Here is a 15,329-nt window from a genome sequence, read left to right on the forward strand (position 1 = left end):
ACAAATAATAAGTAGGGTGTACAAATAATGGTATTTAAAACCGATGGAAAAAACACAACCTCAATAAGAAACAGTGAGAATCGACAAACTCATGTCCCCAAAACAGTGAAAACTGACAAATTGAGTAACACGAACTACGTCAATATAGTGATCAATTATCTATCAAAATACCGGATTTAACTGGACAAACGCCCTGAAATTCCTTTGAGACGCTTTGCGTTTTAGCTATCAATGTACTGGAAAATAATTTTGATACATATCGTGTGGCGTGGTATCCTCAAGTCGAGAGACCGGGAGTTCGATTAATGGCAATTCAGCCTGCATATATAGAGACATTAAAATGTATAGTAGCTGTTTCTCCACCAAGCACGCGCGGCAAGTTAGCCTGGAGTCCGGGGCCAGTAAACATACAACTACTTAAGTTAAGATTTGTTCCAGACGGACGCATTTTTCCACATGTCCAACGATAAATTAGTACTACCATTGGATTTCTCAACTCTAGTGGTTTATGAATGCGGGCTCTTGCTCACTACTTGCCAACGCTATCACCCTATCGACGAAGTATATAAGATTTGGTCAAGATGCTAGTGGCATGTCGATGAGAATATACATGTAGGTGGTTTCTTCCTGTGGTCTGGAAGGTTTTGTTGTGATCAAGCACGCGAAAAAATACTGCTTATCTTATCGGGAGTCTTGTAAAAAAAAAAGATTTCTGATTTATCTTTTAATCACTGCATGTCGTCCTGAATACGAGTACGTGTTTTTTTTCGCCGGACATTAAAGGCCAATCTTTCTTTTCAAAAATGCCAATAATATTTTCTTTAAATTTTACTTTCACTAGCGCCTTTTTAGGTAAAAGTTTTATGGAAAACATCTTTTAGAAATATGTGAAAAAGATATGAAGATTTTTCCTAAAACACAAACCTCTTAATTTCTCCTTTGGATTATTAACAGTTTTTCACCTAATGTGTAATAACGCTGATAATCGAATTTATTATACAAGCCGTAAATTAATTAGCTTGCTTATTCTGCAGATTGGTGCAAGCTGGCAATAATTTCCTTGTAAAACAGACATAAACAATCGTTTTCACAACCACGTCCCATACACAAAATATGTAACCATAGCAACAATATAATTGAGAAAGTCATTCGAAATGTGAAGGAGATAGCGTATCACTGTTTCATTTCAATCCGTTACAAACGCGTGAATAACTGTGTACATAAAATATCACCGCCCAAAGTTGTCCTGAGAGTTTATATCAAAATCCTTTTATCTGGGGAACAGTTTGATATTAATAGTTTGTGTACGGTTAAGAATCTCCAATAACAAAAGTATTTAAACGTTAGTGAGGTTAATATTGACTGGGAAAAATTTACACTCCACAGTCGGGACGACGGAGCTACTATAATGACTTGAATATGACATTTATGGATTAATACTTTGACCTTTTGAGAAAATGACGACCTGTAGAGAATTCCAATTGTTTTTGTAATCTGGAAATTAGCATTATGAGGGTACCCGGAGAGGAGTACGAACGGATATGTAGCTTTCATGGTTGGCTAATACCTCCGAAGGTTGTCCTAGCCTTTATTTCGTTTGGAAGTCTTTTTGTTTTCCTTGGAACCGTTTTTCTCGCCGTTGGAAGGTATGTATAGACCAAGAGTACTTTCGAAGAACAAGATTAAACTGTTTTATACTTTTTTTTATAGATAAATGCAATCTTGCAATTCTGAAAAGTATTCAATGTTTATTGACTTGAACATGTTATAACAGTATTTCCTTGTACATTTCAAGTAAAACGGCACAACTTTAAACAATTTTCTCTCCCCCTTTTCTTTGGAGTTAAAAAAAAACAATGCCGTATTTTAGATTCCTCAATTTTTTCTTCTTATAAAATTCAACAACTTTTGTATTGAATGTGGCGGATAAGTATGAGCTTGATATAATAGTGTATACTCCATGCTTCAAAACATGTACCCCCCCTTTACAATTGATATTAAAACAACAATTATTAAAACATGTAAGAGACCTTTAATGTTTGATATGAAAGACAGATCTATCTTTACATTGAAAACAAACTCGTATTTAATGTCAATATTTTTATCTATAAAAGTAGGTTAGAAAAAACATTAAATATCAATACACAATGACCGAGGGTAAATATTTTATTTTTATCTATTAATAAAATCGGAACATAAGCCTATTTGGTTTTGACCACAGGGTATTTACTTTTTGTGGTATATTGTTTATTGCATATCAATAACATACAAGTGTAGTAAACGTTGTAATAAAAATAACACATGCTTCATAAACACGGCATGGTTACCAGTACATGCAGTATATAAAATGGTATATAAATTAAATTTTCGTAAAAGCAGACATATGTCGCTGGTATACGTAAAAGTGGGTTTGCATTTAAATTTTAAAAAGTTTGAAGTAAGATATATACCTTTTTTTCTAAGTAGGTGCAGTGTAGCTTCTACTTAGAAAGAGGTATATATTTTTGTGGCTCTAATCACCTGTCTGTTTTGGGAGACTGCAAAGTGAGCTCTAGTTGTCTTTTTGGGTTTTTAGTAGATAGATTGCTGTTGATTGTCGTTACATGGCTAGGATATTAGCAAAATATTGAAACAATGTTTGTTGCTGTTTGTATGTATAGTTAAAAACATAGGTGAACACTCTAAAATAATAGGGAACTTTAAAAAAAAAAAAAAAAAAAAAGGGGGGGTGTTATTTTTTTTCTCCTAAAAAAATATTCTGATCCCTAGTTTGACGCAATAAATATTGTGATCAAGCAGATGACAACAAAATATTCTGAATCCAAATTTTCACCATACCTTATAGTGTTAAATGTTGAAGAAACAAATAATTTGATTGATAGCGACGAAAAAGTAAACTGAGACAAAAACCAAACCCCCCTTTTATCATTTAAATGGTTGTTCCCTAAGAATGAGAAAAATCGAACAAAATATTTGGTTTTACTTTGGTTTTTAATTACCTCTCGAACTAATGTACCCGTTACCCAACCTGCCAATTATCGCTCCCTACACGTAAAATAACACAACACTCTACAATAAACCAAACCAATTCGCGAGCTTTAATTACACCTATCTCCTATGGGGGTCAGGCTAATGCAATTGATTTGCTCATTAACATGAAATTTATCACCACTTTAAGCATGTTAAGTGTGATGTGATTTTATATCTCTGCGGAGACTAATCATAGCTTTGTTGTTAGGGAAATCATACAATCTGATCAAAATCACTTGTATTATTAGTTACTTAAGGTATACATAGCAAAACCAATTTGTTTGTAAACAAGAAAATTGTCTTAATGATAGACATGTGTAAAACTTGTAGAGTTTCTATATGAAATTGATGTGTAGTTTCTATATGTAAATCTTAGCATGCATACGCACACTTTGCATGTGTGAAGGTCACGACCGGGATGGCATTTCTAGTATGTCAACAATGCGTTCATATTTCATCTTACTGTTATAATTTGATCGATGACTCGACTTGTTTTACATTCCTGCACAATTGTTGTGATGATGCTTGGATATTGCAGGTCTATCTTTATTAAATAGAAATTTATTGGCTTTATGAAGACTTCGATCAAGACAACGGTTGCCACAGCCCAACCATTTAACATTGATCGTAAAAAAGGGGGAGAGTTCCAACCCCAACCCCAACCCCCTGGATCCGTCACTGTTTTAATTAAGGATCGAAACTAGAATCAAACTACAGAGTAACATCTTCCCAAAACGTGTTATCCGATACGCATTATTACAGTATATTGTCCTCCTCCCAACCCAAGACAGTTATTTATCATGATTACTTCGTTACGGTTTCCAGGGAGTTTACTTAAAGTCTATAATCATAACTCAGTAATAATTCACGTTTGTCCTATTCCATGTAGAGCCTCGAAGATCAGTCAGAACACACTAGGCTAGTGTTTATTCACATCAGGTTTCAAAGATTATACTTGTGACTAAGACATGTCTTTGATAACTCTAAGATTGATGACAAACCCCTTGTACAGACCGATTACTGAGCGCGATACAGATGAAGAATGTTGATATTATTCCGTAATTGCCACGAGAATAAAGAGATGCACGTGGAACACGTGCAAAATGTGATCTGCACTTTGTCAGTTTTCCAAACATTTCTTGGTGTAATAGTTTTTTAACCTACGAATATTTTTTATATGCAGGCATGATTAAAAAAATATGTTTAAATATTTTGATATCAGTATTTCATATGAACATCGAATTATCGTAGTTGATAATTCTTTACATGTTACAACGGCTGTATTAAAACACTTTCCGGAAGCTTTTTATGTGCATATTTATAGCTTTGGCGAGCAAGAAATAGGACAGACTCAGAAGTTGTCTTTTTTCGATTTGAACTAATTTTTAAAAATTACGGATGGGGAGTGTAAAACTGATAAATATGTCTCAAATCTGGTCGATATAGACAGTAGGTATCAAGCCAGGGAACAGCACTCGTCAGTACAGGAAAATGTAAAAATGCCAAACGAATGACTACATTGTTCACTCCCTGCCGCCTATATGTTAGTTTGTGTAGATTCTATCATTTTCCAAATATTTGACTCAGAAATGTTTCCAACGTTTAATCTTTTAGCTTTCTATAAGTACATCTGAAGAACGGTTAATCAAGAAAGCATAATTTTTAACACACTATTCACCAGCTATCGATACGCATCATACTGCAAATGACAAACGGATCCCATCTGCAGGATATGATGTCAACATTTATCATAGCCACCATAGCAAAATCTATCATAGTCATAATGGCAAAATCTATCACAGTCACAATGGCAATCACTAGTATAGTCGCAATGACAAAGTCTATTATATACATATAGTCAAAATGACAAAATCTATCATAGTCACAATGGCAATCACTAGTATAGTCGCAATGACAAAGTCTATTATATACATATAGTCAAAATGACAAAATCTATCATAGTCACAATGGCAAAATCTATCAAAGTCACAATGGCAAATTCTATCATAGTCACAATGGCAATCACTATTGTAGTCGCAATGGCAAAATCTATCATAGTCACAAAGGCAAAATCTATCATAGTCACAATGGCAAAAACTATCATAGTCACAATGACAAAAACTTTTATAGTCACAATGGTAAATTCTATCATAGTCGCAATGGCAATCACTATTATAGTCGCAATGGCAAAATTTATCATAGTCATAATGGTAAAGTCTATTATAGTCACAATGGCAAAATCTATTATAGTCACAATGGCAATCACTATTATAGTCGCAATGGCAAAATCTATCATAGTCATAATGGCAAAATCTATCATAGTCACAATGGCAAAAACTGTTATAGTCACAATGGCAAAGTCTATTATAGTCACAATGGCAATCACTATTATAGTCGCAATGGCAAAATCTATCATAGTCACAATGGCAAAATCTATCATAGTCGCAATGGCAAAATCTATCATTGTCACAATGGCAAAATCTATTATAGTCACAATGGCAATCATTATTATAGTCGCAATGGCAAAATCTATCATAGTCATAATGGCAAAATCTATCATAGTCACAATGTCAAAATCTATCATAGTCACAATGGCAAATACTATCATAGTCACAATGACAAAAACTATTATAGTCACAATGGTAAAATCTATCATAGTCACAATGGCAAAAACTTCTATAGTAACAATGTCAAAGTCTATCATAGTCACAATGGCAAACTCTATCATAGTCACGATGACAAACACTATTATAGTCACAACGGCAAAGTCTATAATAATCACAATAGCAAAAACTGTTATAGTCGCAATGGCAAAATCTATCATAGTCACAATGGCAAAATCTATCATAGTCACAATGACAAAAACTATTATAGTCACAATGGTAAAGTCTATTATAGTCACAATGGCAAAGTCTATTATAGTCGAAATAGCAAAAACTATTATAGTCACAATGGCAAAGTCTTTCATAGTCACAATGTCCAACTTTATCAAATCCGAAATGGCAATCTGAATTTCAGACAAAAGCATCTGTTTTGAATGGCAATCGGAAATACAGATCATATCGGCTTATTGGGTCAGTCCCCCCCCCCTTTGTGAAAATTTCTTGATCCGCCACTTACTATAAATTAACATTGTTTAAATAAATCAGTACCTATGAGGTCGATTGTGGACAAAGACTCTGCTTGCCCACCCAAACTGTTACTTCTGCTGCAAATTAGCCTTGTCCTGGTAACGTTGATATTGGAATATGTCCAGTGGCGTTTATAACTGTTTAAACAAGTAAATAAACTAGATATATTTATGTCAGTGTATCTATCTTGAGATGTAATCTTGACAGGTAGATGATGAAGACGATTTACCTTGTTTCTCCTCAGGTGTCGACAATTACTTGTATGTAACAACTATATCATACTTTTGTATTGCACTATTTGTATATTTTTAGAAAGCATTAGGGAGCTACCATTTGATTTTTATGGGGGTCTAGGATGAAAAATTTTGTCCTGCATTTTTTTTAAGCTGTAATCTCTGTCCTGCCTTTTTATTTTTCACTCTGTTCGGTCCTGCCTTTTTTTTTTTTAGTTTATCCTGACTTTTTTTTTACCTAAATTGTCGTCCTGTCTTTTTGTTTTTGCAAGTGTCTCATCCTGCCTTTTTTTTACTCAAAACTCCTGTCCTGCCTATTTTTTTTCAAATTTCATCCTAGCCCCCCCCCCCCCCATAAAAATCAAATGGTAGCTCCCTAATACGCTTTCATCTGTAATATGGACTGTACTGGGCCGGTTGTTCAACTTGTCGTTAATTTCAGGTTAGCGTAACAATTAACGACTTCCGTAGAGTTGAGTAACTGGTTTAACCATGCGTTAAATTTTAACGAAGTGTTTTCATATTTTAACGACAGCGTTAGACATGACAAGTTCAGTTGAACAACCGTCCTGGAGAGAATCAATTTAAATCTATTTGATTGATTGATTGATTGATTGATTGATTGATTGATTGATTGATTGATTGATTGATTGATTGGTTGATTGCTGTGTATTTAACATCCAGAAGTAAAACGTCATGCATGCTTAAGACGAAAAGAAATCAAACATGCATACAATAGGTAGGTCCTGTAATTGGGGTCGACTTGGATAAAAGGCGGGAAATTTTGACTGTCAGTGGCAAAATTTAGTTACATGTGTATTGGATTTTGTCATCCATTTAGCCTAGCAACAGCCTACATACGAGTGGGTACACGGATCTTTGACGTACAGAGAGAATGTCACAGTTTCTCTACAAGATGCATCGGATTTAACGTCCACACCTGACCTGAATGGAACGGACGAGGCTGCGTATTTATATACCCACAACCAAATGGACGCCCCACTTTAACAAGAGTCTTCATTCATGTCGGTCGGATAAAGACCAAAAGTGACCATATTTCTTTTCACCATACACCTGTAGGGACTTTAAAATCTGAAGACATTCCATTGGCAATCCCACATCTTCTTTTTTCGATATATAGGCACATATTTACATTTTAGTTTTATTTTGATACTTGTAATGTGAAATTTTAATAGAGGTTCTTTATAGCTTGAATTATAAAGAACCATAAAATTCAGATAAACAACAAAAAAGCGTAGCATTTAGTTTTATCTAGAAAAAAATCTATAATAAAATATATCTAACACTTATTTTTTTATAAAATGAAATGAAATTCAATTGATGTATATGAGTTTATATTAAACGAAGAACTCATTGGTTTTTATCTGGGATAATTTGATAGGACTGATGATACAGCATTTGTCTGTGTGCCAAAATTGACTTCAAGTAGCCGTACAAATTGCCTATTGCTTCTTCCATGACAACCATGTGTTTTATGAATGATATTGCAAACAGTTACTGTAGTTTGATTGGCGATAGGTCAACTACCTATGATTTAGATCCATTATTTAGTAACAGAAATATGATATTAAGTTATGCATCCAGATAAAAACATCGAATACACATTCCTTTTCATGAACAACCAGATTAGCGTTCTGCTCTGTGTTAGTGTTACAACTGCTGAATAGAAGTGTTTATGAATAAACGCCTTTGGCTTCATTGTGACTGTCGTCTATAACTTATCGGCACTAAAAGAAAGCCTTTGTTTTAATTTCTTTGTTTATACTATCCGAGGAATATTTAGGAAAACAGTATCTTTTACATTGGTGGACCATGTCGGGTGGGGGAGGGTCGGTGAGAGGGGATGTGGTTTCAAAGATTGGATACCACGTTTTTTCCTGAATTACTTAGAAATTATGAACGTGTCCGATGATGTCAGTGGGTTGGTACCCCTCCCTTTTTCCAAAATTGATGTATCCGCGCCTGACAGTGTGTTGAATAATACAATAACTAGATAGAAACTTTATCCTCTTAAAATTATGCCCACGTTTACAGAGAAACATGCAATATCAGTACAACAAACTACAATAAGGGTGAAGGAAATAAAAAATGCAAAATGTGCTAATGTAAAATGAAGTATTACGTGATAATTGAGAAAACATTTTTTAGGGGACTGTGGCACCGTGAGTCCACACTTCCTCTAAAGTCCACAATAAATTTCCGCTAAAGTCCACAACAAATTTCCGCTAAAGTCCACAAAACCGCTAAAGTCCACATAATGACGACCATTAGATATTTTTCAGACATTTCACTCTTTTTCTTCTGATTTATATGACGAATATTCTTTCAATGCAAATAAGAGCTAGACATACGATAGATATAGGTCAATATACGTTTTTTCTTTCATAACAACCAAGTTTCTATTTCCGATATATTTAGAACTTGTTTGTTATCAAAAACCGTATATTGACCTAAAGATACATGTATGACCCACATTTCTTCTTATTTATAATAATCAAAATATACAGAAATGTTTTCTCAATGATAAGAGACACATATTTTATATATACATTGCCAGGGAGGAGTCATTCATACTGTATTACAAGATATAATATCAAGCTTTAATACTATGATTGCTCGTAACAACATTATGTTTTCTTAAATGTCTGTTCCTATCATAATATACATTTGCTTATTCCAGCTAGACATACAGTATGTACAAATAACAGTATCATTAGTTTTTCAAAATGAAACTCAATTTCTTTTTCAGTCATTATGATATCTACGCAAGACGGAGCTATAATACTTAGAGTACAATTATCTGATTTCAAAAGAACTTCGTTTGATACTTTTTTTGCAAAAGGGAATATTCGAAATTTTTATGACCGTTTGGACTATGAGCGTTGACAATATAGCTTCTTCACGGGAATATTTCATCCAACCCAAGCAGATTTGCATTTGTGTTTTATTAACTTTTCTTGTTCACATTTGTCATAGATCCTCCATCTGTCCCAGTATTTCTCTACTCTTTTTATGCCAATTTTCTCTCCTGTATTTATGTAGTTTGCCCTTTGTTCTCTTGTCTTAACACATTGTTGTCAATATAAAGGAATTTTATGCGACTAAAAGTGAGAGGTTTAGCTATCTATAAAACCAGGTTTAACCCACCATGGTCTACATAAAGAAATGCCTGTATATATACCAAGTCAGGAATATGACAGTTGTTTTCCTTTATATTCTAGGACCACGTTGTACTCCATTCTTCTTCTTCTTATTTACTCTTTATTTTGCTGGCCCCTTTTTTTGTATTCTTTGTTCATCATTCTCTATCCCATAAACTCGGCCCAGACCCTAAACAATTGGCCATTATTTTCACAGTGGACAGGTTCATTTTTATTGATTGATGGTTATGTGTTAAGGTTATAAGTAGTCAATTTGTTTCATTGCAATTTGTTGTTTTTGAAATCAGGTATTTCCATGTTAGACGAGATCAAACACTAAAGCAATTATTTATGGTTTGAAAAAAAGACCGGCTAGATAAGAAAATGTAGAAATCTATAGTAGACACAGACCTTTGCATTGAAACAGGTGACAGGTACTTTCCTAGCATTATACTATGGATTAAATGTCCCTAGTCCTATACTGAATGTGGCTGGGTATTTATACATCCAATACAGCCAAATAAAAACACCCATAGCACGACTGTGTCGGAAAGAGGAAAATATCTGTTGCAAAAACACTGTGGCGATTTTTACGCATATACAAATACATCACCGTTCTGGTTCTTTGATTGTGAAAAATAATTCCAAAATATCGTTTATGTAAGAAATAATTATAAACGATCTACCAATTAGTAACATTACTTTGTTTCTTTTTCAGTCCTTTAACGATTCCTGGAGGTATTTTATTAGCCATAGGACTTATATTAGTGTTGGTCAGTATAGCTTTGTGTTTACATTCATGTTTCGTGGTGAGACTGAGGGATCAGGAAACCCAGACGTTTGTAAGTACAACTAATGGTATACGCCTTCAATATGTTTGAGGCTCTGGATGGGGTTTACTAAATCAGAGAATAATGGAAAGAAAATGGTGAAGAAATTGACAACAATATTTCAACCTATAAATCGTCACATGTCTATACAATATGACAACCTGTAAATCGTAACGTGTATATACAATATGTCAATCTCTAAATCGTCACATGTCTTTACAATATGTCAACCTCTAAATCGTCACATGTCTTTACAATATGTCAACCTCTAAATCGTCACGTGTCTATACAATATGTCGACCTCTCAAACATCACGTGTCTATTCAATATGTCAATTTCTAAATCGTCAAGTGTCTATACAATATGTCAACCTCTAAATCGTCACATGTCTATACAATATGACAACCTCTAAATCGTCACGTGTCTATACAATATGTCGACCTCTCAAACATCACGTGTCTATTCAATATGTCAACTTCTAAATCGTCACGTGTCTATACAATATGTCAACTTCTAAATCGTCACGTGTCTATACAATATGTCAACATCTAAATCGTCACATGTCTATACAATATGTCAACCTCTAAATCGTCACGTGTCTATACAATTTGTCAACCTCTAAATCATCACGTGTCTTTACAATATGTCAACCTCTAAATCGTCACGTGTCTATTCAATATGTGAACCTCTAAGCCGTCACGTGTCTATTCAATATGTGAACCTCTAAGCCGTCACGTGTCTATTCAATATGTGAACCTCTAAGCCGTCACGTGTCTATACAATATTTTTAATATTTGAAAGTAAAATAACAAAAATATCGAACTCTAAGGAAAATTCAAATCAGAAAGTCCCATTTCAAATGGCAAAACAAAAAGAAGCTCAAACACATTAAAAGAATGTGAAACAAGTATCCTGATGCATCAATTGTATTAAGCATACTATACATTTAATTTACATATATAATGTTTCTAGTGAAAACGATCAATGAATCAAAACAAACATTATATCCTCTCAAACAAGATTATTTTTTGATTTACCTCAAACCAAACGGACGCATAAAAGAAATTGTTTCAATCTTTAACAAGTTGTGCACACAGTTATACACACTAGTAATTTTAGCAAGACGAAAAATTGGAATTCCAGAGGTAAAAAAAATATAAATACTTCTTTATTTTAGGATGGCATACACGTTATGACCCCTGAGAAAGTAGATCAACCAGATTTCATTCCAACGTATGCTGTTATTGACAAAAAACCACCACCTTCACCCTCAAGTCTCAAAAATGGACGCGGTGGTTCGTCTTATCCCAAGAAATACGTAACATTGAACACTCGTCCAGAATACCAGACTTCTAGAGACAGCACTATTCCAATGCAATATTATACATCTAATAAGCCTGCTCCACCTCCTTATGGCTACCCAAATCCAAAATATCCCGCTCAGAATGGATACGCAAATTATGACTATCCAAAGTCTACTCACGGCGGAGGACCGCTGCATCCATCGCACGGCGGAGGACCGTTGAATCAATCGTACGGCGGAGGACCGTTGCATCCATCGCAGCCGACACCTTACAGCACGTTGACACAACGAGATCACATGACTAACCAACCAATAAGATCAGGCCCACAAGTTCAAAGGTCTTTCAGTGAAGACTATGATAACACTTTTGACACTACGCCGATGATGTCATATTCAAGTCATGGTAGTTCAGGTCAGACACCAACATGGCGTAGTATGAATGACGATATTCCAGAACCTCAACCATTGGTTTATCCATCCGAAAGACGACCAATGACATTTCAACAACAATCGTCGTCTAAAATGAGTATTTATGATAATGTACAATTTGGATTGGATAAAATGGGCAATGAATGATGAATATTGTGTGTAGCTATTATTATATCGACTTTAATACTCACTTTCCAATTTGATTTGTGGCAGCAAATTTATAACCTGTTCACAATTTGTTCATGAATATAAGTGCCTTTGAAATGCTTATTTCAACTATTGAAATGGCAAAAGATTTAGCTTTCGCTTATAAAGATATATATGTTGGTAGTTGGCGTTTGTTAAGCTTGTATTAATATGTCTCATTTATGCTATTTAGCAAATCGTTACTGCTCAGATGGAAAATCTACACCGAACTCAAATATACCTGTAAAATTATTAATCTGACAAAGTATGAAAAATGAAGAGAATGCACTTTACGCCGCGTGTTGCTGTTGTTTGGGTTTCATGATTTTCGTTCATTTAAAGATGTTCTTTGTGTAATTATAATCACGTGATCATTATTTGTAGCAAGACCAAAAAGATCATCTGTCTATATCAACTAACCGTTCATTCGTCTCAACTCGGCCGGTTCCGTACCTTCATCTAATAGAAGGAGAGTAAAAGATTCTACCGAGGACTGCCGAATGCTAACCGTTTAAGAATGTGATGCATTCTGGGAAATATTTGTAAAAGTGCTGATCAAAATATGTGATTGGGTAATATCGTCTTCAAAATGTATAAACAAACGGAGTGACGTCAATTACGCCAGTAGTACGAGCAATTAAAGTCACTACAATTATTTATATTCTGAAGGAGATTTGTGGACATCGAAATTAGTTCATTCTAGCGGTCAGGCGTGCAAACAATAAAGTTACCCATGATTCTTAAGATTCTGAAAGAGAATTATATAGACAATATACTTGTTGCATTATCACCGTCGACTCGAGTTGAGAAAAGTATATTTGAGAAAAGTATAATTATTCTGTTCTCTGTGCAGATATAGTTTACAATGGTGTATGTATACTGCTAGTAAAGTCAACTTGACAATTATAACAATAAATTTGTCTGAGATTTTACCATTCAAAGGAGCAAACTACCAATTAAAGCTTTTATAAAGTTTTGAAAATATGTGTTCAGAACTGCCATTTATAATTTATCAGGGAATGCCAATCAATTTTTAAGAAACATTTCGATTAGAGCGTCACTGATTGTAGACAAAACGCGCGTCTGGCGCAAATACAAAATTAAGATCCTTGTATCTATGATGACTTTTTTTTACTACATGCACATGATGTAGGTCAATATGTCTCTTGTGCATGATCGTCGCATTGGCATTTATATCGCATCTTCTAATTATGCCCCATTTATGGGCATTATGTCTTCTGGTTTGTGCGTCCGTCCGTTCGTCCTTCCGTTTGTCCATCTTGACCGCTTCATGTTAAAGTTCCCTGCGGTCCACTGAACATAGAAATTATGATAGTGCGGATGGGGCATCCGTGTACTGGGAACACATTCTTGGTTTATCAGTATTTTAACTATGTCTATATATATACACATTTTAGTTGGACTATATCAATACTTTATTCGGCAATATATATTTAAATGTAACTTGTGTTTCGTGTAAGCAGTTTTTAACCGATATTTGCAATAATACCGTAATGTTTTTTTTTAGCCAAAAGTCATCGTCAAATTCATTTTTTTTTTTATTAAGCCTATATCTTCAAATGGTTTTATCATGCTATGGTTAAATTTTAATTAAATTTTTATGACCCCGACGTAGTGGAGGGGACATTAAGTTGTACCCTTGTTCGTCTGTACCGTCCGCCCGTCCGTCCGTCTGTCCTTACATCTAAAAATTGGTTTCCTTTCTCTAACTTTAGTTCGTCTTAATGAAATTTTATGAAACTTATTCATAGTGCTTCTTACCACAAAACACCGATCAAGTTTGAATTTTGGTGGCGTCACTTTTCCCGTTAAGAGTAATCATTTCCCTTTACATATGGAAAAGTTGTGTGTTCTCTAACTTCAGTTTGCCTCAACCAAATATTATAACTTATGCACGATGCTTATTACCAAAAAATATAATTTTGGTGGCGTCACATTTACCGTTCAAGAGTTAAACACCTCTTCAAATGAAAAACAAAATATTCTGATTTTTTCGTTTCTGTTCTCTCACTTTAGTTCACCTCAACCAAATGTTATGAAACGTATGCACCATGTTAATAACCACAAAACACAAAATCAAGTTCGAATTTTGGTGGCGTCACTTTTACCGTTCTTGAGTTATGCCTCTTTACGAAGGGAAAATTTGTTGGATTTGTAGTTCCAATTCTACAGTGCTTTTACAGTGCTTGTGTTTTGTCCCTTTATAACATAATATGCAATCGAGGGCATCATCTGTGTCCCATGGACACATTCCCCATTTATTTTTTATTGTTTAAAACTATATGGTACCAGTGATGAAAACTGAATCCGTACCGGGACAACTGTCTAAAAAAGGAAAAGTAGATAAAATATGAAATACTAGTAGATGGCATTGCAACTTTAGAATTGGTATTGTATTTTATACATTGTATACTTTCAAAATACAAAGGATATTCACAGATCTAAACTCGTGTCTGTGTCGTTAATATAGTAGGTGAATAATCATTTAAGCATCAACAGCACAACACACGAACAAGAGTCGTGTCAAAACAATTGTAATGTTTCATCATTGTAATGTATATTATAAACAACTAAGTTTGAATAAAGATCTGTTTGATTACACCATTTAAAAAAAAATGGCCGCAAGCTTAAGTCTGGTTGAAATAAAGACCGCTATCATATTTCCTCGATCAGTACAAACATGTAGGCTGAGAATTTACGTCAAACCTCCAAATACGGCATTTTTTTTAGAAGTTCACTTCAAGATGAGCAACTGTACTATTAATTTCAAGTTGGCGTTAATTCATCACCAACGTAAGCAACCATCAACTAAAACTTCAACCAAAATACCCTTAAACTCAACGCAAATCTGACAAATCAGTTGGAACGGACAGACGGACTCCCAGACCTGAGAACATTATGTACGCTCTTATTATCTACATTGATTTATCAAGATTTAAAAGATATTTATGGGTTAGTAAAAATTATATTAAGTGTAATGTCATGGTTCAAACTGGGTCAGCATC

General features: G+C 34.3%; 1 protein-coding gene across 1 annotated transcript; it reads left to right on the forward strand.

Moving 5' to 3' along the window:
* Window positions 1-1,155: 1,155 nt before the first annotated feature.
* LOC143076776 (uncharacterized) lies at window positions 1,156-13,417 on the forward strand. The gene is made up of 3 exons (XM_076252649.1): window positions 1,156-1,646; window positions 10,274-10,397; window positions 11,563-13,417. Exons 1-3 carry the CDS (start codon window positions 1,510-1,512, stop codon window positions 12,262-12,264), a joined length of 963 nt encoding a protein of 320 aa, XP_076108764.1. The 5' UTR covers window positions 1,156-1,509; the 3' UTR covers window positions 12,265-13,417.
* Window positions 13,418-15,329: the final 1,912 nt, after the last annotated feature.

The sequence above is a fragment of the Mytilus galloprovincialis genome, chromosome 5, assembly GCF_965363235.1.
Source record: "Mytilus galloprovincialis chromosome 5, xbMytGall1.hap1.1, whole genome shotgun sequence".
Classification (NCBI taxonomy): domain Eukaryota; kingdom Metazoa; phylum Mollusca; class Bivalvia; order Mytilida; family Mytilidae; genus Mytilus; species Mytilus galloprovincialis.